General features: G+C 38.0%; 1 protein-coding gene across 12 annotated transcripts in view; it reads left to right on the plus strand.

The window, feature by feature from the left end:
- The window catches only part of LOC123719962 (kinase D-interacting substrate of 220 kDa B), a 37,706-nt gene extending 11,573 nt beyond the window's left edge, over window positions 1-26,133 (plus strand). For 5 of the 12 annotated variants that reach the window (XM_045676320.1, XM_045676315.1, XM_045676324.1 and 2 more), the window contains exons 2-27: window positions 1,721-1,855; window positions 2,283-2,480; window positions 3,523-3,632; window positions 7,094-7,314; window positions 10,505-10,662; window positions 10,981-11,184; window positions 11,434-11,577; window positions 11,752-12,049; window positions 12,154-12,361; window positions 12,607-12,744; window positions 13,613-13,783; window positions 14,171-14,287; window positions 14,595-14,805; window positions 15,049-15,228; window positions 16,360-16,554; window positions 16,956-17,217; window positions 17,544-17,709; window positions 18,486-18,664; window positions 18,993-19,093; window positions 19,521-19,694; window positions 20,474-20,638; window positions 21,565-21,667; window positions 21,992-22,089; window positions 23,190-23,207; window positions 23,620-23,710; window positions 24,897-26,133. In XM_045676320.1, the coding sequence (XP_045532276.1) occupies window positions 1,742-1,855; window positions 2,283-2,480; window positions 3,523-3,632; window positions 7,094-7,314; window positions 10,505-10,662; window positions 10,981-11,184; window positions 11,434-11,577; window positions 11,752-12,049; window positions 12,154-12,361; window positions 12,607-12,744; window positions 13,613-13,783; window positions 14,171-14,287; window positions 14,595-14,805; window positions 15,049-15,228; window positions 16,360-16,554; window positions 16,956-17,217; window positions 17,544-17,709; window positions 18,486-18,664; window positions 18,993-19,093; window positions 19,521-19,694; window positions 20,474-20,638; window positions 21,565-21,667; window positions 21,992-22,089; window positions 23,190-23,207; window positions 23,620-23,710; window positions 24,897-25,825 (4,953 nt within the window). In that variant the 5' untranslated portion in view covers window positions 1,721-1,741 and the 3' untranslated portion in view covers window positions 25,826-26,133. Of the gene's footprint in view, window positions 1-4; window positions 204-499; window positions 926-1,087; window positions 1,237-1,271; window positions 1,351-1,720; window positions 1,856-2,282; window positions 2,481-3,522; window positions 3,633-7,093; window positions 7,315-10,504; window positions 10,663-10,980; window positions 11,185-11,433; window positions 11,578-11,751; window positions 12,050-12,153; window positions 12,362-12,606; window positions 12,745-13,612; window positions 13,784-14,170; window positions 14,288-14,594; window positions 14,806-15,048; window positions 15,229-16,359; window positions 16,555-16,955; window positions 17,218-17,543; window positions 17,710-18,485; window positions 18,665-18,992; window positions 19,094-19,520; window positions 19,695-20,473; window positions 20,639-21,564; window positions 21,668-21,991; window positions 22,090-23,189; window positions 23,208-23,619; window positions 23,711-24,896 lie in introns of those variants that run through there. The other 7 variants (XM_045676312.1, XM_045676313.1, XM_045676317.1 and 4 more) reach the window with 7 other exon arrangements.

Raw genomic sequence — 26,133 nt, forward strand, 5'->3', positions numbered from 1 at the left:
AGCATGGGAACTAATTGCGGTATCGGAGGGGAGGGCTATGTCCGGTAGTATCCACGGCGAGTGGCTGGCAGTCGGTCTCATCGCGCAGTGTAACTTGTGACCGGTCACACAGCAACATGGTGCCCTCGGAGCGAGCCGCGCAATGTACCGCCACCGCGATCCTTCATCGCATCTCTTTGCGTACCTACAGCACGTATTCTCTAGTACGTATCCCCTCGCATTCATTCATCGCCCGCCTTACGCCCGCCCTGAGACGCGCCGCGCTCTAAATAGTATCCGCCCATCGGTATCACTCGAGACGAGTCGTGTTTCCCGCGGGACTTAGTCACCTTCCACGTCTCTCGCTAATCTGTCTCGGAACTCGTGTACCCATAAATTATTATGCGGACATTCGAACCACTATGTTCCGTCCGCAGTTTTCAAACAGAACTAGTGATAATGATTACGTACATATACGTTGTCTCATTGCAAATATACATAAACCACGAAATGTATCTAGGCCGCCCGAGTCTTCAGATTCGGTTCTGGAGACCGTCTTGGAAGCGAATTCATCGGACAGGGAGTCCAGCCCGTCGGGATCAGAGAAGTCCGATAGATCATTGAGATCGGAAAATTCTGACTTAGCTGATATAAGTGAAATAGAAGAACCCACCAAAATACGAGCGAAGAGTAATAGCATTGCAGGTGCAACTCTGATGCCACCGTCGATGCACAACAAAAGGCGTCGGCCATCGTTCCTCCACCTGCACGTCGGTGGACACCACGAGAACATCGGTCCGTTGTCTGCGGGTGCGCAGTTCAACGTGCCGCGCTTCACCGTGACGGCGCCTCCGGGTGAAGGAAGGCGCCTTAGCCATGGATTCCCTTTCCATGGCTTCGCACTCCGTCGACACTCTAATATGGTCTGCACCAGGATATATAGCCGGTGTGAAAGTTTTGCAGTTCACGATATAACAATGCATTTTAGGCAGAGTTTACTAACTTGTGAGGCATGACTTGTAGGTAGCGAAGACTAAATCTAGTTGTTTGATCCACCCACTAAATGCGATAAGACAATCGAGATAAATCAAGAAACAATTTGAATGATAATTAAAAAAATGAATGATAAATGATGACTTGTATGAGATTAAAATAAGAAGAGCTTTGTTTCGCGGAATGTGTTCGACGTATAATCCCTCGTACCACAATAATTTATTAGAATATCCTTGATATCGCCTCTTATCACAATGTCTATAGGTATGTGGTGTTCATTACTAGCTTTGTGGGTTGTGCCGTGCAAACGTGTATTCTTTTTGCATATATGAAAAGTGTTTTTACGGAATGCTACGTCGGAGTTTGCAAGTTGTTGAGGTTCTTGTCTTTACCATCTGAACTAATGTTTTATTAATCAAGTTTTGTTTGTTTGTTCGTTTGTTAAAGGTTGTCGAAATGGCATGTTGCTTGTCCACCATAACCGCTAACGAAACATAATGAATAATGTGTATAATTGAAGTTTGCTATTTGTTATCTCTTATCAGTGTATTTTTCTCTATTTTAATTTTAGATATAAATTTTATAACTGTATTTTAAAATGATATCACTATGTAAGACAATGCGATTGGAAAATTTATACTAATATATAAATATATAACTTGAAAAATGACATTGAATGTAATTAGTAACGTCTCCAAACAATTGTTTCATCACGACTTGTGATTGATTTTGGTTTCCGTGTTTGCAGAGCCTTCATCGCAGCGAGTCGATGGTGTCGCTGGCCTGCTTCAAGACGCTCTCACAGCTCATAAACAATGATACCAACGAGCTGCAGACCTACCTTGCGGCCAATAAAAACCTCAATGTCGATGACAGAGATGAGGTATATATGAACATAAAAATAATTTAAGAAATTGGGGACTTGTCAAGTACACATGTATATTATAGATTCCCCCAGAGTCCTGGTCTGGACCTTTTTGTGTCAGGTTTCTAAGCTTTCCATAACCAACTTTTTATTAATGGACTTATGCTAGTAGTTTACTCTTGGGTTTGGTCTACGTTCTCCCTTCTGTTTCGTAATAAAGCATTAAGGTTTTTAAATGCTTAAATCGATTATTCGATACCAATACTATTAAAAATCTGAGTGTTTTTGGCTTGGTTATCAAACAACATAATATTCATATATTATATTTAGTAAATATATTTAAAAAGGTTATAGGATATCAGGAACAAATGTTGGGGTGACACAGCTAGTAGTATTTTATTAGTTTAAAAACCACATTTAATTGCAACCTATCTTTCTCTAACAGAACGGCACAACAGCGCTCATGTGCGCAAGCGAGAAGGGGCGAGTTGAAGCGGTACGGTTGCTTATCGGTGCGGGCGCGGACGCGTGCGCTGCGGACGTGGACGGGTGGACACCGCTCGCGTTCGCTGCAAGGGCGGGACACCTCAGCGTTGTAAGGGAGTTGGTGGAGGCCAGCGTGATTATTGACTCGAGGGATTGTGTGAGTACTTAGCCGTTGGGTCAGTTGTATTGTAAAAAAACGCATGCATAATCGTCAAATCTCCGAGACCAAAATATGCAAGAAAGCGAGAAAAATTGGTAATCAACTATGAATTCAATAAATCTAATTCTGAAGCCGTAAAAGTAGTGTTGGCCTGGTGGCTTCAGCGTGTCACTATCATCCTTCAGTTGGTAGATTCGGTTCCGTCTGTCTTTCTCTGTGCGTATTTAATATTGCCTCAAACAATTAAGGAAATAATCGCGAAACCGACTTGCCTTAAACCCAAAACTTCGACGGCCTGTGTCAAGCACAGGAGGCTCTTCATCACTTGCCTAGATTAACAAATGATCAAGAAACAGATACAGAAATCTGAGGCCCAGACCTAAAGAGGTAGCGCCACTGATGTGTTCATTACAAAGCCATACGTTGGATACGTGGAGGGACTAATAGATCCCATTGTGACCTAAATTATAATAGAGCAATAACCAAACTGTTCTCTGGACTGTGCAGTTTGTATTTATAATTAAGATGGAGCTATGCCAAGAGATCAGTGACATCCACGCATTCTTAAATATCCATACAAACTAAACAAACCCTTCTCATAAACAACATATATTTAGAACAATGGAATTATTTATAGGCTGTATATAATTAGATTTTTTGTAGACATTTTCATATATATATATTCACGAAATACTTACAGTTGTAAGTCGAAAATTAAATATATTCAATACATAATATACACAATATCGCTACTGTGCACGCACTCTGTGAACTTATAAAGATGTACATAGTGTCGGAGACAGCATTTAGTATATCCTTGTTAACGGGAACTGTGGTAGAGACTGAGGCTGGCCCTTGGTATATTAAGCAAAATATATCTTGTACAAAGAAACCGAGTACACTAGGGTTGCTCACCACATCGCAAGACTTTAAGTATACAGTGGGCCAACTGTCACGTCTTGTTTCTAATTTATTGGACCCCACCATCCCTAACATTATGGGACATGGATACACGCCATACAGCTTAGTTTTTTTACAGGGTAACTGGACACCTCTTATGTGGGCATCGTACAAGGGACATGAGGAGATTGTAGCTTTATTACTAGAGAAGGGAGCCGATGTGCATGCGCATGGAAACTATAATATAAAGTAAGTGATTATATCTTAGGATGGTTAATTGACAGGTAGACTCACTTTATCGAGATCTTATAAAACCGAATCTAACACCTGTTGCTTATAAACAATTTTATTTAAATTTTTTTTTTAAATCTAGACAATTCCCCGACTATGTAGTCGTCGGAGGTATTTAATAGCTTACGTATGGTATTCCTAACCCGGATGATTAAACACTACTATCTATATCTATTAACAACTTTCTTTATGACTTTTACAGCAAATCCCAGAAAGATGCCTCTTAACCTAATGTTGAACATTATTTTCCTTAAACTCGCCTCTCTCACCTCCATGCCCATAGCTTGTTCAGTGTTATACCTGTCATATCTATACATTGGACAGTCGGTCAGAACATGTAACACCGTCTCTTCAGCTGTATTGCTACAAGCACAGGCAGCACTTTGTGTAACCCTGAACCTGTTATAAACCTGCTTATAAACAATTGCGATTACGAGTGTTAAAAAAACTAATTGTTCTTTGATTATTTTATATTGATTAGAATCTGTTCATTAAAATGTCTACATTGGTATATATGTCGCAGCCAACCAGCAAGCTTTTATATAAGGTCCTTACATTCAATCCTTTTTTCATTTTCCCGTTTTAATTTTTTTGGGGCTGTCGAAACGCCTTCAAACATTTTATTGATTCCCATCGGAATGTTTTTTTTTAGTAAAGGGATCAATGAACTACCTATAAGAAGGCAAATATGCATAGATAGCAATGGTACATACATAGTTTGATAAAAATGTACTTTATGTTCCTGCCATACAAAACCAATTTAATATGTAAGGATATAGTTCTGGTTGAAATTAAGCGTGGCTTAAAACTTTTCTGAGGTCGTAGGTTCGAGCCCCGGCTGTGCACCAATGGATTTTATTTCTATGTGCGCATGTTACATTAGCTCGAACGGTGAAGGGAAACATCGTAAGGAAACCGGCTTGCCTTAGACTCAAAAAGTCGACGGCGTGCGTCAGGCTCAGAAGGCTGATCACCTACTTGTCTATTCAATTTACAAATGATCATGAAACAGATACAGAAATCTGAGGCCCAGACCTAAAAAGTTTGTAGCGCCATTGATTTATTTTTACGAAATCATAAAATTAGTTTAAACAGTCTATAGAAAAATGCGCAAAAATGGTGTTAAGGCAAACTGTTTTTAAGCGAAACTGAAGGCTAATGCGAATCTCCGAATTTGTACGGATTTCCTTGTAGCTTTAATACAGACTAATTAAGTGTAATTTGTATTGTCTAGTTTAATTACGTGTTTATGCTTTATTTGAAACCGGACGGAAGAGAAATTAAAGGACAGCCCAGGGACTAAATCGGGAGCGTGTTAGCCTTTTATAGGATTTTTAACATATTGATTGTAACACAGATTGTTATTATTAATTTAATTTCTTATCATTGATAGTACCCTATCTGTGTCATCCTAATGTTATGAAGTTTTATCGCGATTTATCTTTGTGTGGTGTTTTTTCGAAACTACGACCAAAAAGGTTTTATATAAAGATTTGAGTTCAAAAGAGTAGAGAACAATGTAATAATAAATATCTAGTATAATCTGTTTTGATCCAATTGAAGACTTTCCATTCATATCTACACTGGCTTCCAGCCAGATCTTGTCTATGTATTAATCCAAACATTTGTTTCTCATTACTGTAATATCATCAGCAATGTCAAATTTAATCTGGTGATAACGAATCCCTTATCTAAATCTCCTTTTATGCTATTTCCACTGTTTGATAACCGCGCTTAGGTTACGAGAGAAAACATTTGTCTTGTTGTGAAATGAATTTAGGACGGAATATCCTAAAATAGAAGTATTCGTTTATGTTATGTGTCTTTGTCTGGCCTAACGAACATGTATTTCAGATATACATAGTATATTATACTATACGATATAATGTTGCTCCAATTTTCATACGAAATACTGTTGTATATTACATTTTTGTTTTAACTGTAATAAACTTAATTATTAAAAGCCGCTTTGCTTATTTTAAAGAAGTGTGTTAGGCTACACGCCCGACAAATTACTAAAGTAAGAGTATACTCCTCCCGCAAAGGCAGGCCACTAAAATTTTGTGTCCATAAGCTCGTAATCTATAAAAAAGTCTCTCAACACTAAGAAATATAACAAGACATATTTATGACTCCTACTGGGATTTAGACATATTTGTCAATCTACTATTTGCTCATTTAAAGTAACACGAGAATAAATACGTCAAACAAAACGGAAGCACTTTGCTTAGAAAAATGAAGAATACTAATTGTTTGAAGGCCATGGTTTAAACTAACGTATGGCTTATTTACAGAGAAATATTGAAACATGTATTATCTTGGTAACGTGCCTTATAATAATTTCAACAGTGAAATTGTATGCTGTAAATATATTTTAATGAACCATACTGATACATAAGATATTAGGCGTCTTAGTTCAATTCGTTTCGGTTTATGGAGAAAATTACTGGAAAATCGTGTTATTATTGTATTGTAATAGAAATGAAAAACTTTAAAATACGGATTACGGCGTTCAACGTAATAGTATCTAGGATAATTATTGAATTGAAACAGAAATGCTGTATGAATCCTGGATCATCCAGCATCTTTAAATAATAGAAGATTTTTTAACTCTACTATCTATCGTTAATTACTATGAAACGAATAAATGAAAAGTAACAGTTGAAGAGAGTCCATTTGGCTTATAGTCTCGGGGCGTAACTCCAACGATTAGAGAATTGCCACGCTTATAAAACTAAGAAAGCCTGAGTGCGCAAAATGTACAGCATTGGCTCGTACAAATGCTTTTTAGCAGTAGTAACAATATAGTTTTTTTTAAATATTAAGTTGTCGTTCGTTTAATGATTAATTTCACTTAACTGACTTATGTTTTTCTGTTTTGTAAAGACAAAATATACAAAAGTCTAAGTGTTTTATTTTGCAATATGGATATGTGTAGCTGTAGGATTACGGATAAATAAATAAAATGTTAACTAAAGTAATAATTTATACACGTTTTATGTTATTAGTTATCAGAAATGATTTATATCGTGTTTCTAAAGGTATTTCTTAAAAATCGTCTAATAAACTAATAGTATATATTATTTGCACCAGTGTTAGACTGGTGTCCTCAGCGTGTGACTATCATAGTTGAGTTCGTAGGTTCGATCCCCGGCTGGGCATCAATTGACTTTCTTTCTATGTGAAAACATCGTGAGGAAACGGATTCGTGCCTTAGACCGTGCCTTAGATCCAAAAAGGCGTATGACAGGCGCAGAAGGCTGATCACCTAATTGCATATTAGATTGACAAATGATCAAGAATAAGATATAGAAATCTATCTATTTCTTTTTATTTACTTTTTATTTGGATAAGACCAAATAATCATGATACTTTTGGTTTCTGGACGATATTTTAAGTCATTTGTGTCTAATTTGCAGTTCCCTAGTATGGGCATCAGGTCGTCACCATAGCGGAGTGGTTCAACGACTTCTGTCCGCCGGAGCTCGCCCAAACTCATGCGACAAATACGGCACTTCCGCCCTAACTTGGGCGGCAAGAGCGGGTGATGTGGCGGCTTCAGCGGCTTTGCTACGTGCTGGGGCGGATCCTAACACGGCCGGGATGTATTGCTGGACACCGTTACTACAGGCTACTCAAGGTTAGTCGTAAAAACGAGTTTGTGAGACACGTTTTTTGAACTTTACAGATAATTTAATCCGAAGCTTTAAAATAAATGATATTTGTGACCACATAAACCAGGATGGCAGCTTTGGCATACACATTTATTTATTTGTTTACACTTCGTTGCAAGATGCTAGTATAATTTAAATTATAAGGACGGCAATGGGCGGTCTTATCGCTTCGGAGCGAACTTTTTCAGGCAACCATTGTAAGGATAAAAAAAATTAAAGTCTGATAATTCTTTTATAGTACAGGGGGCAAACGGGCAGGGGGTACATCTGATGGTGGTGATACAGCCGCCCATGTACACTCAATGTCCGAGGGCTCGCGAGTGCGTTGCCGGTTTTTTATTCTACTACCATATAACATTTATAGCATACATTGTTAAAGTTATATGCTTTTAACATTTTATGACAAAGTGGTTTCGCTGTAAGTTGCAAGATGTTAAGTATAATAATTTGTTGTGAATTTAATTTAAATCACGCGACAGAGGTGACCATTAAATGCATCGACTATATTTATAAAATTACGGGATTAGCAGACAAATTTCTGTGTCTGTTTCAATTATGTTCTTAAAATTGGTAGAACAAGGTCGGTGCAACAAATTTTTTAACGGCAACCTAGAAAATTGATTTGAAAGCGAACAAAACAAATAACTCGGCTTTGAGTTATTTACGAAGGAGGTGACAAAGTCTAGATATTAAAACAATTCCAAGTGTTGACAGGATGTGTTTGTCGCGCCAAAGTCTATTTGTAGCTAAATATCTTCCAAATTATATTTTTAACAAAAAAACAGTACCTCCTCAAACCCTGGCATCGCTCCCACTAAAAATGGGTGTCCATGGGCTGCGACGATTGCCATGTAAGAGCATCCCGTAGGCTTTTTTCCCTATCTAAAAAAATATATTTAAAAATAGTCTGTATTCAAGTACATTAGTATATTAGATAGATATCAATGTTTTTCATTAGTATACGTCTACAAACAGCGTGAAGGAATCCTCCAAATTCTTCCACTTATCTCTCATCCACGCCACCATTTTCAAGCAATAATAATAATTTATTATTACTCATATATTACAATGTTGCATTGATCTCTTTTGACTCTTTTCATCAAAGCGTGAACACATTTTGACAGAAAGGGACGAATGAGTTGTATTTATTCATTTTATTAACACTTCGTTACATTGCAATATAATAAAAAAATTGAACATAATTAAATCAAAAGGAGGGCAACTGGCAGCCTTATCGCTTTCGAGCGATCTCTTCCAGGCAACAACTGTGAGTAAAGAAAAAAAACATTGTATTAAATTACATAAGATATGCAAGATGTTATATTGGATACTAGATTTGGACTAGTTCAATATTATAAAGCTAGGTTTGTCCTCTTTGATTTTCAATAGCGATATAGCACTAGCAAATACATAGTACCAGCGCTGTAGTAATGTTATTTATATACAGTATTATAGAAGAATTAAAGACCAGTTTCGGCCTAGTGGCTTCAGCGTGCGACATCTCTGAGGTCGAAGGTTCGATCGATAGTAGAATTGATGAGCGCATTTAACATTCGAACGGTGAAGGAAAACATCGTGAAGAAACCGGCTTGCTTTAAAACCAAAATCAACTACTTGCCTATTAGCTACAAATGATCGTGAAACAAAAAAATTGAGGCCCAGATCTAAATGTTAACTATTTTATTTATTATAAAAGTATTGGCTGATGTCTAAAACCTAAACTATACAAACTCAAACTCAAAATAACTTTATTCATATTGGTTAAATTAATAAATTGTATATAATGTATGGAATAAATTAATTGTCAATTAACATTTACTACCAGTGCGTCAATATCGTAGAGTTGGCAAGAAACTCTCCGCCACTCTCATTAATCGTCATGTTTTGAGTCATACAATTTGTTTGAACTGGAGCAAGTCAATCCCAAGGATTAGGATCATTTAAGTATTCGTTAAATTTATAAAAAGCTGTATTGATTAATTTACGTTTAACGATAATAAATTGTAATGATTATCAAATTTATCTATTACGCATAACGTTTAAAGTGATTCATGCGAATTTGTCATGAAACCGATTCCAAGAAATATTAGTCTCTAAATTGATTATAAATTATTCTAATTTTATACAGGCCAAGGTTGATATAAATATAAACTCATATCACCTATTCAGTATTTATTTTTCTCAGCAAGATCTTGACATCTAAACGGATTGATAATGTAAATATAAGCAAATTTTCCTAATCCTAAATGATAAGAATATATCAGTAACTGTACCGTGCTGAGAAACAGCTATTGTATTTCTAAAATTGAAAAGACGAGATATGCCCGATGACAAACTAAGCTAATTTTTCGTCTTTCACTTTATTAGAACCGCTCACTATTATATACTTCCCACATAATTATTATAGTTTAAGACTTCTTACTAATACGATAGAACTACACAACATACCTACACCGATAATTCTACAATTTTTTTTTATAACTAACAACATAAAAGATCATAGCAGATCTTCTGAACTCACTCAGTGCACAAACAAATACGTGTTCCGCCTGCCCCATATAAATAATAAAAATCGTAATAAGTTTTGGAACAGTCCTATTATTCTTTATGATTCGACAACATCTATTTCTTTAAAATATCATGAGATTTAGCCCAACACGAGAGACAGCTTCTGAACAGTAAACGGGGTTTAATTAACTTCGATTCTTTTTAATTTGATAAGAAAACATTGTTTACGTGTTTGTGCGTTAATGAATTTAAGATTAATCAGTAAATTTGTTTTTCGAGCTTCGTCTGTTTTCTGTCTGTCCAACGGTCATCATTAGCGATGATTGATGTCTTGGCACAAAATGCAGTTATAACCTACATCAAATAAATATATTTGTAACTGCATGTACATGACATGAAATTTAAATGTGTTTTAAATATCAGAGGGATAAATTATTATATAAAAATTTCTCTTAATTTATGTTAAAATACATTAATTTCTTTACTAGTTATTTTTCTAAATGCGTTTGTGATGACCACATATTTGTTTTATTTGCAAAATTTTAACATTCGCTAACCCGGCTTGAAGGACCAAAATGACGCGTGTCTTAGATATTATTTACAACATTCATTTTTTTTAGTAACCACTTGGAATTTACAAATTTTCAGGAAACTATTTCGAAATTGTACAAATGCTGTTGGAACATAAGCCAAATGTGAATGCGCTAGACAAGGATGGTTGTACTGCGCTGGCGACAGCTTGCAAAGAAGGCTTCTATGACATAGCTTTAGCTTTGATTAATTCTGGGGCGTACATTAATGTACAGGTATGTTTAATGATTAATAAACTAGCATTATAAATTTAGCAGCTGAATATCGTGATAATATCTGATTTTTATAATCATTGTATTAGCACAGATGGGCGTTATTACATGTATTATGTGAAGCGGAATACGGTGTATTGGAATCGCCTAATTTATAATTTAATTATAAATAGTACTCAGCTAAATAATGTTTTGTTCTTACTAGACATTTAATCGATTTTGGCTTATAGTATATTTATATATTATATAGTTAATTTTCAACTAATATGGTATGAACATTTCATGTAAAACATGTACAATTAACATTAAAACTGTTCTCAGGACCATTCGAAAGACACTCCCCTTATACAAGCAGTGAAGGGTGGCTACAAGCACGTAGTTGAGGCATTACTAAAGAAGCACGTAGATGTAGACCTTCCAGGGAAAGAGAAGAAGACTCCAGTGTACACTGCGGTGGAGAAAGGCCATGTGGCCATTTTGAAGTTGCTTTTAGCTTCGAATCCGGACCTGGAACATTGTACTATAGTGAGTATTTTGAATGGGGGACAAACTGTGATTTAGTTTATTGTGTCTTCATGAGCAGGTGAACCCAGAACATCTGGATTATGCACCATATTATTGTAATTTTTTCTTCTTCTCTGTTTGTTGAAATTGTATTTTAAAAGTCTACCCTTATTATTGTACTTGTAATTAATTTTTAATATTTATACTAGGATAACATAACCTAAACAATGGCAGTTAAATAAATATTGCTTATTTTCATATTTTTTGTAGACAGGGGATACCCCATTACTCCGGGCAGTGCGGTCTCGTAATGCGGAAATGGTCGCGTTGTTGTTGGAACGCAAGGCCCGCGTCAACGTGGCTGACAATAGGGGTGATACCGCACTGCATATCGCTATGAGGGCGCGGTCTAAGGTAATTTCACTATTTATTACTGTTTTTCTGTACAAATATTAACCGACTCCACAGAAGGGACGTTTTACGCTGAATTTAAAGAATTCAAGAATCTCCAAAAAATGCGCGACGTAATACTTGAACGTTCCCTATGCCGTATGTACCAGCTATAATCTACAATTTGTCTTTTTCCAGCAAATCGTGGAAATCCTCCTCCGCAATCCCAAGAACAGCCAACTCCTGTACAAACCGAACAAGTTGAACGAAACACCGTACAACATAGACATGAGCTATAACAAAACCATTTTGGGCCAAATATTCGGAGCTCGCAAGTTGAACACGAACGAAGACAACGAGAACATGTTGGGCTACGAACTGTACAGCGCGGCGTTGGCCGACATGCTGTCGGAACCCAGCTTGTCGGTGCCCATCACTGTGGGGCTGTTCGCCAGGTGGGGATCGGGGAAGTCGTTTTTGCTCAACAAGCTTAAAGGTGAGCCATGCTTTTTAAGAAGATTGACATGAGTTTTTAATTAAAAATATCTTCTTTGGTAGCTTATAAATAACGTTACTTGAATATGAGAGTTATACTCGCAGAGGAGATGAAGAACTTCGCCCGGCAGTGGAGCGAGACGGGCTGGTCGTGGTCGTGGGCGGTGTGGTGGAGCGCCTGGCACGCTGCCCTGGCCCTGGCGGCAGTCGCGGCGGCCTGTGGGGCGCCGCCCTATCTGGCTCTTGGGCTCTGTTTCGTGCTCTTCGCTGCTTTCTATCTGGCTTTGTATACGCTGTGGTACCTCACGCACCGGTTAGTTACTTATGTGGACTGTAGTTTAGATACTATACTTATTTTGTATAATTATTCAAAATACCTTATGTTGATAATCATACATTTTAAATAAAAAAATATATTTATTCTATATAGGCAATTACATAATGTAGATTAATTTTTATCGAGTCAATAAAATAATGAAAAACTTAATAATTAACAAATTGAAATTCACTACAAGCCAGTGTACTTTATATATTTATTAAGATTTGTACGGATTTCAGATACGAATGGTGGTGGGCGGGCGGCGTCTTGTCAGCCATGGGGAAGCGATTCAGTTCCCTGCTGCTGGTGCTTCAAGTGGTCTTCTGTCACCCTCCAGGGCCGAACGATCCGAGAGCGCTGCCTGCCACACCCATAAGGTGATTTGAAACGAAACGTTTATTTTCCTGGAAATAACTATGGCTTTAAAACTTTGGAAACCCTACTGATGTCTGTGGGCCAAGGTTACTTAACGATTTATATACAATAAAGTAGTTAAAATATTAGTATTGATTCAGTAAGTCAAAGATAAAAGTAGAAATAAACTTTTTATTAGTCTGTTTATTAGACGGCATCATATTTTGAGGAAATAATTTTTTTTTAATATAATTAAACTAATCCGTAGCTTGCTATATTTTTTTGCGATCTTTTATAGAATAATTGTTATATTTCAATCAATTTACTTACCTTAGTGTGCCTCATGTTGGCAAATTAAGCACAAAAGACAAGAATATTTACGTACAGTCTTTAGTTCTTCTAACTCTACAAATGACACTTTAGCTTAAAACGAGCACCGATCTCACTATTAATCACCATCTACTGCTGGAGCCAATTCGTTCCACTCTATCAGCCCTACAAAGCTCCACTGAATATTCAGTAATGTCCTGTCTAAAGACAAGATGGCGCCACGACCCGAGGAATTGCTCTGCTCTGATTGGTCGTAACAATATTCGTACTTTTATTCGTTAATTTATGGTTTGAAACTGTGAAACAATGTAAATAATAACAAAAGAAATCGAATCAAAATAAATTATTATTCTTAAAAGTAATAGAAGCTATCTCAATAATTAACCAAAGCAACAAAAGTCAAATGCCTCGATCAGAACATTTGGTAATCTGAGCATTCCCCTGCCATACATATGTACATACGTCTTCAGGATACTGTTTATTTCTGAAATCTGTATAAAAATTCGTTCGTAAAGTTTTGAACTTATTGTATACAAACAGACTATGCAACTATTATTACAGATTCCACTTCACCGAAGGCATGAAAAGCGGGAGCGGCCAGGAGAGCGAGGCGATGGTGGTTCAAATGTTGGCGAGTCTGGCCGAAGCGCTGGAACTGCAGTACGGCCGCGTCTGCACCAGGCTGGCACGGGCCTTCAGGCCTAAGCCTGTCTCTTCAACTTCGGGCTGGAGGTCAGTATAAATTCCGTTATTTTATTTTAGGAAAATCAAAATTAATATGGATAAAGGTGACATCTGTGTTTATATGAGTTTTAATTGAGGACCTGTCATGGCCGTAACGGTAAGTAACATAAAATATTATAAATTAAAAAAAAATATATTATGCATTATGATTAAGGTTTCAAAGAGAGTTTTCTTTCGTTTTAATGACAGTTAAAGTATATCAGTATTTAGCAAATTAATTTGTTTAAACTCTGATTAGAAGTAGGGCCGTTCAAGTATTACGTAAGCACTTTAAGGGAACAGGGGGTCTTTAATTTTTTTATTTTGATGACATGGGGTCTGGTGGATAACTAATGATTTTTATCAATCGAAATCAAATGTAATATGAAATTGCAGATGGCGCCGCGCGTGTTGCATCCCCCATATCGTGACGTTCGAGATTTGCTTCACGTGCATCTTATTGGCTGCCTGCATTTTGACCATTTACCTCACTGACTCTGGAGCAGATCAATCGTAAGAAGAAACATGAGTTACAAAATCTATTCCTTGGTTACATATCTTCGTTTGGTTGGGTTTTACTTTAAGTTTTTTTTTAAATATTGTTTAAGATAATTTAGTTGTTGTTCGTGTTATTGTTTTATTTTCTTTGCTGAGCTATCGCTTTCTTATTTTGTTTAACAATTTGTATAAATTGTTTTTTATCCATGAATGTCTTGTGTATTTTTTTTAAAATTACTCGACTCCAGTTGAATTAGTATAAAGAGGTATAAGAGTAAAAAATAAGAAAGAAACGACGGCTCAGCGAAGTGTCGTCGATCAGACGGCGTGACATTCAACAGGGGCTGCTGATCGGCGCCTGCGCGGCCGCAGGCGCGCTGCTGTTGGCCAACGTGTTCACCGCGGGTCGGGCTTTGGCCGCCCTGGCCATTCCACCCCGGGTGCGGCTCACCCGGGTGGCTCGGCAGGCTGTCAAGAACCACCACGCGCACGTGCTCGCTCTGAGGCCCGAAGTGCAGGCGCTGACGCACACCGTACGTATATTATTCTTGATGACTTTCGTATGTACGTATACGTGATTTTGATTAACTGCGTTATAAGATACGTATAAATTAAATTAATTATCTGGTTGCGCTGGTATTATTATTATTACGGAGCTCCTTTTCTTTTAGCCACGATAATCCTTTTTGTTTGTAAAGTCCATTAAATTACGTTAAGCGTGGTTCCATCCGCATTTGGGCTGCATGATATCATCTAGCCCCAAAACATATTTTCAGGTATCGTGCCTGGATGCCTTTACGGGTCAGCAGACCCGCCTGGTGGTGGTGGTGGACGCTCTGGACAGCTGCGAACAGGAGAAGGTCCTGGCCCTCCTCAACGCCGTACACGCGCTCTGCTCGGACCCCAAGAGCCCCTTCATTTTGCTGCTGGCCATCGACCCTCATATTATTAGCAAGGTGCCTTTTCACTCAGTGTCCAAGTCGATTTAAGTTTAACATTTTTAAGTAATTCTTTTAATTAGAATTTGATATAAATGAATAAAACTGCATAATATTTGGTATGTGCCGAAGATTTAACGTATTTGACATTATTTTGTCATATTTTTACTTATGACAATGTGAGTTCATTTCGTTCGTATGGAAGGATCAAACATTCTTAATTAAGCTAGGCTTAGTACTAATATTGTGGTTCTAACAAGTTTCCACTGCGCAGGTGGCTTGGATGGAGGTTAGTCGAGTTGGAGTGTCGTGTCTCCGTTAGCGAATAGCCTTGTATATGAAGCCCTATCATAAATAAAAGCGATTTAATAATTTTGCCGAGAGCAGTCCTCGGAGAATCTGGCTAAAAATAGACCTAGAAATAAGATTCTTCATCCTAATCTCATCCCCATACTTTAAAACGTATTCTGCCTTGGACTAGCAGACATAAAATCAATCAACAAAACAATTTTAAAAGTATGATCCCAAATTTTTTTAGGGAGACGTCTCAAAATATATCCGAATATATTGTAATATATTATGTGGTCACTCAGCCTTGTTAATATAATGAAATATAGGGCTGACGATGTCGGTACAGTGTGCTTGCATGCTTTTACACCTGGGTTGCAGGTTTTTTTGGTTTTCTTCTATTGACGTTGTATATAAATGTATTGCATGAGTATCCGTAATTCAAAACTACAATAATATCCGAAATCAAAAAAAAACTTATCCTAAGCAATGTAAGCCGAGCGTGCTATTCTCAATATAGGATTGTAGATTTTTATAGTATAAGGGGACACACGAGTTTACGCCCAAAAAGGGTAGTAATTGCAGCCCATGAACATCCATTTTAGTGGTTGCGTTGGTTTTTGATAGTGGAGTATACTCTTTAAGCAATTGGATTACACAGTTCGCAGAAGAAAGTTTCATTCTATAAGTACAACGAACACATGCTTGTACGCTATGTTTGGCATTGAAAGCTTCTTATATACAACCTAGCCAAAAAACAAAATTTATTAAAGTAGAATTTGTCGGCCTCGTGCCCCGAGTTGTATGTATTCGTTTTAAACCTTTTAGAAACGCCTCTATTAACGTTGGAAAATAAAACAGGCCGTAGAAATAAACAGTCGCCGAGCGCTCTCAGAGAGCAACATCGGAGGCTGGGATTATCTCCGGAACATGGTGCAGCTGCCGTTCTACCTCCAGAACTCGGCTTTGCGTAGAGTGAAGAGCGCTCAGCAGACTGCCACCAAGAGGATGCACAATATAGCTGCAGAGGATTTCTCGACGTCACTGCAACGATCGGTACGTTGTTTATTACGTACTAAGGGCGTATGTGCTGTCTTTGTGAATTAGGAAATAAAATAACAATAATCACTAGAGCTACAACTTTTTAAGGTCTGCGCCTTACTGTATCTATTTCATGATCATTTGTCACTTTAATAGGAAAATAAGTGATCAGCCTCCTGTGCCTAACACACGCCGTCATTAAGGCATGCCGTTTTCCTCACGATGTTTTCGTATACCGAGCGAATGTTAAATGCGCATATAGACAGAAAGTCCATTGGTGCACAGCCGGGGAACCAACTCACAAACTCAGGGATGAGAGTCGAATGCGAGAAATTTGTATTTTGATAGTTTTTCAATAAATCAATTTTTCAGAAAATATAGCATATAAGGAGATAATCGATATAATTATTTTTTAGGTATCATCGCGACGTCTTTCGTCCACATCGGAACTCATGTCCAGCCAAGAGCGCATAAAGCCCCAGCAGACCAAAGAGAGCGTGAGACGTCTCCGGCCCTCGGAGTCCATCGCTTCCTCTGTGGCATCGGGTCTGCACAGGGCCGTCCCGACACCGGCAGGAGGGGCTGCCGACCTTGGCCGGGTTCTGCTGACCGATGACTACTTCAGCGACGTCAACCCCAGGAGCATGCGCCGTTTGATGAATGTGCTGTATGTCACTGGTGAGTGGTATTCCAATACATCGTGTCGTATACAGGTAGTCGTAGTCTATGTAAAGTTTTGTTAGTATGCCGTAAATAAAAATAAGTAACTCGCCTTCTAAACTTTGTAAATTTCTAATATTTTTCATAATCTTATACAAATAGTCGAAAAATGTTCGCAATTAAAAAATAAATTTTCATTTTTAATTACGTAATATTAAATTCAGCAAAAACAGATGTGCTTTATAAATGCCAGACGATTGTTTGATTTGCAGTATTTTAAAGAGTTTAAATCTCAGTGAATCAGAAAAGATAAAAGTGTATAACTGAGATTATTTGGTATTCAGGTCGTCTATTAAAGGCTTTCCAAATCGAGTTCAACTGGTACCAGCTGGCCTCTTGGGTGAATCTCACGGAGCAGTGGCCGTTCCGCACTTCCTGGATCATATACCACCACGAGACTTTCGAAGAACACATCGACGACACCACCTCGCTCAAGCATATCTATGATAAGTACGGAATGTTTTTAATCAGTCTGTGTGTACATAAGTAGGTTTTAGAAAAAAACCTAGGTCCAGTACGGTTCACAGATTGTTGATCCCTTGTTATGGTTACCAGTGAAATATGCGTTATTGTTTTTTATGATACAACATACAAAAATAGATACAACCTTTCATTGTCACCCCTCTACAATCAACCCCTATTTTTCATTATATTAGATACTTATTTTTATTAAACTAAAAAAATGTTTCCTATAAATAATAAACAAAGCAAAACGACGTTTTACGTAACTCATGTGTTCGTATAGGTTCAGATTATGACACAAATTACCTGAAAATAGTTATATTTAATGTAACTAAACAATTTTTAAAAAACTCGTGTGTATACTTATGTACACGCGTTAGAAGTTATACTTCTTTAGCGCAACAAAATAAAACACTTTTAAAACATTGTTAGAAAAAACAAAACTAACCTCATTGAAAGTTTTATTTTAACGCTAATTCTACCTAAAAATGTTGACTTCGGGGTGTCGCTTTTTTGTGGTGGTGTGCGCGCGCATCGTAAAAATGTACTCCTCATTATTTTTCATTAAACCACGCGCCAAATGAAGTATAACTTCAATAATATAAAAAAACTCCCGAATCCATTATTATTTTTTATTGAACATATTATGATCGATTTATCTTACATTTTATTATATATATTTTTAGTTAATAAAAAATAAATAAATCATTTATCTAAAAAACAAAAGAATACTTCCCTTCATCATTTGGCATTTAAATTACCAGGGTAAAACCACTGATAAGCGGTCTTCGTGAGGCTGGTAATCTGCTGGAGTTGGATCGTGACGAGCGGAAGCTGGAAGTGTTTCTGAGCTTCCATCGTGCAACGCTCACTGCGGCGGATCTCAAGATATTCCTCCCTTTCACCATCAACCTGGATCCCTATATCAAGAAGGTTATCAAAGGTGAGGGATTCTCTTCTTTCTCCTGGCAGTCTTAGGAGTACTTTCTAAAATAGATTCTTTTCTTTGTGTTTTTTTTAATCTCGAAAATTAGAAGCAAGACTGAGAAATCTATTTAATCTACAGCATAGGTTATTTATTCAGGAAGGATATTAAAAAAAAACTATGTTACGATGAAGCGACGGAGCATTCTGATTCATTTTGTCCGACTATTGTATAAAAAATCTTAAAAAATATCTATACAAAATAATTTCATTATTTTTAAACACATTCATTTAGAATTATTGAATATTTGTAAACAGTGAATAGTAAAATTTATCATTTATTTCAGAGGAGCACTTGCAATCTGGTATAGACGAAGACCTGGGTTCCGGAGCAGCGACTTTCACCTTGCAGAAGCAACCGCATTCGAAGCTTATTCATAGGAAACAGGTAAATTAAATTTATATAAGAATGACAATTGTCGATTTTGATGTAGACACACGATCCGGAGATGGTAGGTGGTGTTTCGGCGTCATGGCGTAAGCATATTCTGTTGGATTTTGACCAGCTGTCGCGTGCGCACACAAATTTCATCGTAAGCCATATCGCATTTGCTAATTATAATAATTAAAGAGTCGGTGCTTGGACAACCGTTCCAGTCTTAGTCTGATAAATTTCTGGATTCCTTCTTTTACTATACTAACACGCGACAACCGAACCAGCGCATACCTTTTCACCAAGAGAAGGGAGCTGGAGGTCCTGAACACAACTTCCGGATAATCAGGCCCACACACTCATGATATTTAGTTTAAGTGCCTCTAACTCATCTTCTATGGCTATGTTGGTTATTTTTTTGTTCTTTTTTATAATTTATTAGCAGAAAGTTCAGCCGGTAGCGCCAACTCCGCAACAGAACCAGGTGTGGGCGGGGTGGGCGACGACATCTGTGACCCCGCCCACTTCGGCCCCACCCCTCGCACAGCACACTCCTTTTATGCCTGTTGTCGGTGCTAACCCGGCGGCGATGATCAGAACTGCTTTTCCAGCACTGGTACGGTTTAGCCTCTTTGATCTTATTTAATCTTATCTGATGGCAAATATATGTAATATTTAATACTGCATCAAATACTTATTTATTAATTTCACATAATATTTATTATCTAACAGCAAAATTTTCATTTTTACTCGCACGAAACCACAAAAACTGATCCGCGCGTATCTATGCGTCCACGCAGGTAACCTTGCAATATTCCGCGTCGTGACTTATTGTTGAATGCACGTATGATGAATTATTTATTGAAAAATTGTGATCATTTGTTCTACTCCATATTACTAAATAAATATCCATTTTGATAAACTATAATTAATGAATAATTTATTTTCTTTACAATTACTGTTATATTTAGTTTCTTCCTTGCCAGTTCCTCTCGTCTCTGAATTTTGAACTGGCAATAAATATAAATTTATAACAAACTACTTTATTTCCCAATTATGTCTTTATAACATATATGCCAATGATGGAATACATAATATATACAAAAAGGTTCAAACATTTACAAAAGGAAAAATTAATAAATATTATTAAATCCAATTAACTTAGTAATACCTAATTCGGCTGTATTGTGGGACCGTCAGGTTATGTACGTGAGGGCGTGTATGTGGAGTGATCTCATGATGTAGGGGATTCAGCGCTATAGATATTCTGTATAAACCTTCTAATCATATTCCGCGGTAGCTTAAACAAGTCAAGACTTAAATATATATGTAATATTTACAAAACTTCTCGTTTTAAGCACCTATTCTTCACGACTCACATTTCTTGCTTTCTAGGGTGACGTATCCACGATCCGCGTTTCAACGCTAAGCGTAGAGCGCGTGTGTACGCTCGTGCGCGATGCGTTGGGCGCTTCGGGCGTGACGTGTGCGGCCGCACTTCAGAGACATCACGTGTGCGGTCTCGTGCTGGCCGTTTGTCGGCTTGCTGAACTTAGGCCGGTATGTATTAAGAAAAGTATATGAGAAATCATTTTACCTTTTCTAAAAGCATTTATTATAAATATCTGTGGGGCTACAACCTTTTTAGGTCTGGCCTCAGATTTCTGTATCTGTGTCATGATCATTTGTTAATCCAATAGCCAAGTAGGTGATCAGCCTCGTGTGCCTCACTTACCCTGTCGACCTTTTGTGTCTAAGACAAGCCGGTTTCTTCACAATATTTTCCTTCACCGTTCGAGCGGAAGTTAAATTCACACATAGAAAAAAGGGCTATTGGTGCACAGAGTCGCACGTTGAACCCGCTAGGCCAACACTGATGTGCACAGAACATAATTTGTCAGATATTTAATGCTATTTGACAATATTTTTTACAAATTTAAAGGACACACTTTTTGACCGGATTGAAGCTATGTACGTGCTTTACAGCGTGCGTGGTCACGGTACAAAGCACGCGAAGCACGTCAGGAGATATTTCAAATTATAAGTTTATTATAATACATAGCTTCAATCCGGTAAAAAAGTGTTTTCTTTAAATGTATAAAAGCTATGTTAACAAAAGACAATACAATATGTTTTACAACTTGTAAGTGTACTAAGGAAACATTCAGTATTTAAAGCCTTTCTAATCAAGATAGCGGTCCAACATTCCCTCTAACTATACCAGGCCAGTAAAGACGGAAACAAACGTCAAATTTGTACTAAATTATCACTCTTAGTAGTAAACAAAAACTGAATATTATTTTTCAATCAAAAACATGTTCCGACAAAATTTTACTTAAGCCAGTATTAGGATTACAGAAGACGGATGTCATCGTGACATAGGAAATCAATATTTTTAATGATTATTTACATGTCAGTCAGTAACGTGTTATCAGATTACTTAAAGGCTGTTTAGCTTGTATCGGTTAAAAATGAATAATTTCCAGGTGCTAGAGTTACCGTTCGGTGACTGGGAGTTGTTCAAAATGTTGATTCTCAATTTACGGGAGCTGGAAGCCACGATGCCCGTCACAGTCCCAGCATTGTCAGGTATTTATTTTTATTCAGGCCGTATCCGGATAATCCTGCCCCTCTTTTTTTTAAATAAATTATTTCCTTACTGAAACGTCAGTTAACATTAGGATCTAGCCTAACTTATGTCACATAAGTAATTTAAAAGTAACGTAATACTAACTAAATGATCAACATAAGAAAGTGTCAAATAACACTACTTACAGTCTCTACTAAGCGGAAGACATTTCATTATTTTATGAAAATTTTGAACTTACCACTACTAGTACTTGACACTAACGTCCACTAACACTAATTCCCTAATTGAATAGAAATCCAAATAAATAAAAAAAATATTTTCAGTAATTCCGGATAAATCTGGTGACACTGAAACGGATGTGATAAAGCCACGACCGGTCTTGGAACATCAAAGATCGCGTCCAACTGTGGTTGAAAAACAGGTTTGTTTAACAAAACTTTAATACAATTGTTTTTATGTATGAAACTCTTGGACATTGCTTCGTTTAGAATACAATTTTCGCAAGACTGATGCCCGCCTTCCACTGCGAGCGGAACCTTTACGGACTCCGCTATACTCGTAATGATGACTTTCATACATGTGCCTCCACCAAAGCGGAGACGGCATGTATGATCGTAACGAGTGTAGCGGAATCCGTAATGGATCCGTTCCGCTCGCAGTGAAAGGCGGAAATAAGATGTCAAAAATGAATACAGTAATCCCCCCAAACTGGACCGCATTATAGAAAATCGCGTTGAAGGAGTATTCCTGTAAAACCGTTTTTGAAAACTGGAAACATGAATTTAATTAATTAATTTAGTTTAATTATATAACAACATAATTGAAAGTGGTGCTAAGGTATGCAAAACTAATTATGGACTTGACGGATCATTATAAAGAAAACACTTTTTTACCGGATTGAAGCTATGTATTATTATAAACTTATAATTATTTTACATAATTTAAAAAATTTCCGACGTTTCGCGTGCTTTACAACGTGCGTGGTCACGGTGACTGAAGACAAAAGGTGTTGAATGTCAAAAAGTATTACAGCTGTAAGAAAATTTATATTATCTGTATTTATTTCCCCAGAGTTGGTATCGACTAAAAGATGACGGGTTTTTCCCGAAATGACTCACGGTGTCCTCTATCTTCGCGGATTGTTTGTCTTGGGGTTTTAATTTGGATATTATTGGATCCCAGGTGTTTGATAATTTTAGGCCGTCTTCTCTATTGAAATTGAGGCGTTTTTTTTAATTCAATGGCTTCGCGTACCAATCTTGGTAAAATAATACATCCGGTAAAAAAGTGTTTTCTTTAAATGTGTAAAAGCTTTGTTAACAAAAGACAGTACTAAGATCGTTATAAATATCGCACTACAGAAATATAACTTGTGAAATCTCCGTGTTCGGGGGAAATAACGTTATAGTTAAACCTATATATAGTTCTTTCATATTAATTTAATTAAGTTCATTCATTCAGATTTTTTTACAATTCAAATAGGCTTCAATTCTCTAATAAAGTCCGATTTTGTAATTGCAGCCTTACGCGGAATACCAGGTGATTATTTTAGCAGAAAGTAGTTTCATTGCTGTCATTAGAAAGCACTATGAATTATAAGTTTTCCTTATTTTCTGTTTCGTTAATGTTTGATGTATTTAATTATGTAGTTGTCTAGCATGTTTATCATCAAACTTAGTAGTGCTGCTTGTATTTAGATATCCAAAACATTCACTTCATGATACAAATTCTCTTTAAAACTGAAGTAAGTTTGTAAGTAACTTTTAAGTTTTAGAATGTGAGAATTAGTCGTCAATTAGCAAGGGTTTTTCGCCGGCCACGCTTGTTGAGAACCTATTTATATCAAAAATCAATATTTTTGTCACGTAATTTTTTGCATGTTATTTGTCATCATATAGTTAATCTTCTAAATAGAAGACATTTCATATTTAATCGGATTCTCCTCAACTAGGTGACGCTGGAAGAACAGATGATTTGCGGCGCTCTACAAACCCTGAACGAGGAGGCGATGGAAGACGTGCTCCACTCTGAGGCGCCCTCAGGTGAGCCCCAGCTGCGGACCATTCGCGAGTATCCCCCCTCTCCCCTCCCTTCGTCATCCTCTTCCCCCTCGAATCCCCCAACTCCCCCGCCAGCCTCCTCAGAGGAGGAGCTACGCAGAGATGTCATCGTCAATATTTCGGACGACGTCTTTCTATAGGAACATCTGAATTTACGATAGGCTCAATCGCCAATATCCCCATCTCACTTTCTCTTTTCCGTCTCCCTCGGAGAAGTAACAGAGATGTTGACATCTCTGATAGTGTCTTCCTATGAACAGTGGTTGTATTTACGCCTAGAGGCATTTTTGGCTTTGATTAATTCGTTTCTTCAATTGACACAGTTTTATTGTTCTAACACATTTGGCTTCAATAGCTTGAGCAAACGAATTTGAGCAAATTCCGCCGACGCAAGCAGCATTTCTTTTAAGTCGAAGGTTGAAAACTAAAAGTTCTGTGCCAAACGCATGTATTAGCGATAAAAGACTTTTAATACTCCAAAATCGCTTAGATTAAGACATTTTTAACAAATCTTTGTTCGGATAAATGTCCCAATGTACTTTTTAACTCTAAGTACTTAATTTGTAATAAACATAATGCATGTACGCTTAGTTTAAGTAGCTAATAACACTGCTTCGTTTAATTATACAATGAAGCGTTCCTATTAATATTAAGCTTATCAAAGTATTAGTTGAAATTGTTAAATTGGCTGTGCTTATCATTCACGATTGTGATCGAGATACTGATACAGGTTTTGGGAGATCAGATCATACTTTGAGTATGAAATTACACAAATTTTAAAATGTTAAACCTGTGTTACGTATTGCACTTCGACACTGTAGATGTAACTTTAGAGTCCTGAGTGCCATTATAAGTTGATTACCTCGATCGACCTGTTTTTTTTATATTTTCTGTTTTAACAGTTTTGTAACAATATACAACATTCACGATTGTTAATCACTGAATGACTTTAGAGTAAGGATCCGCGAATAGATGCTGTTACACTAGAATTGTCATTACATCTGTACCCATACATATCAAGCATATTGTAGTGATATTCCGTAATAATCATTCCATCCGAATTCGAAAAAATAAACTTATAAAAATTATTTAGTTGTTTTATTTAACTGAGACCAGCCGTGTTTAGCGTGTGAAGTCCGGGCGAGTACAAAGTGTCGGTTGGTTTCAGGCGAAGAGCGCGAGCCAAAGTCGTCCGTCGCTCGTGGCGCCTCTTGGGCGGGGAGCTCCGCCCCTGCCCCCTCGCCCCGCCCCGCTCCCGCAAGCTTCCGCTCTCGGCGTGACCGGGATCCCCCCGCGGTCACCTTCAAAGTCGAAAACGAGGAGGACTCCGACGACGGCCACATCACTTTCACCGCGAGACCGCGGACGACGGAGCGGCCTGCTCGCTCCCGTCCCTCCTCTCTCCTAGTATCCGACGACAACTCGGAACCCGGCGACCGCCTGGCCGCTCGCTCCAAATCCGTGGAAGATTCCACTCGCACCGGTTCCCCGGTCGTCGATCTCAAGTTGCGAAATTTGCGTCGCACCGCCGATATTTTACGAAAAGTGGGTTCCGCCGAACGATTGACGCGTCTCAGGGAGAAGTTCTTCTCTCTCAACTCGGGCTCTCGCGAGCGCAGTCCGCCCCGGGAGGAGCCGAGCGACGACGAATCGGTCCCGCTCGTCTCGTCACCGACGGTCAGTGCCGCCTCGCCGTTGGACAAGTCTGAAAACGTCGACGCTTCGAAACCGTCGTCACCCGCGACCACGGCGTCTTACAAAAGGTCACTCGGCGTCGACTGCGGCGATAGAAGCAATCAAGACTTCACGGTCAGCTCGGACTTCTCCCCGCGATCCGATACGACCGAGCTCGAGTCGCCGCGGGAAGGCGGGACCGCGTTCGACTTGTTTCCGGAGACCAAAAGTTTCTCCGGTCCGGCGAAGAAGGCGTACATGGTGCGGGAAGAGAGCAACGGATCGATATCTAATATGGTCGAGCCGTACAATATGAGGCTTCTCGCGCACGGAACCACGGAGGGATCCCGGGCCTTATGGAGACAGGACGCCCTGGATTCCGGTCCGCCATGGCCGTGGGAGGAGCCCGATTCGGCCGTGTGAGCACGATGGAGGGGAACGAGCGAAACTCAATATCGAGGCTTACTCGACTGCAGAATATTCATAATTCTGACAAATCCAGCTGGATTTTTCGAAGGTACCTTGGCGTATTCGACGAATGTAAGGATTAAGAATATTCATGTATATGATGAATTGTTGTACTCAAAAGACATCTGTGTGACTCCGATGCATTTAATATGCCTTGTATGTAGCTGTTAAATGTGATTTTAAATAAATAATATTCCCACTTCGACTCAATGCGAGTAAATTTCTTCAATCCAATGGCCGAACCAATAAAACGATTTCAAATG

Source organism: Pieris brassicae, chromosome 2, assembly GCF_905147105.1.
Source record: "Pieris brassicae chromosome 2, ilPieBrab1.1, whole genome shotgun sequence".
Lineage (NCBI taxonomy): Eukaryota > Metazoa > Arthropoda > Insecta > Lepidoptera > Pieridae > Pieris > Pieris brassicae.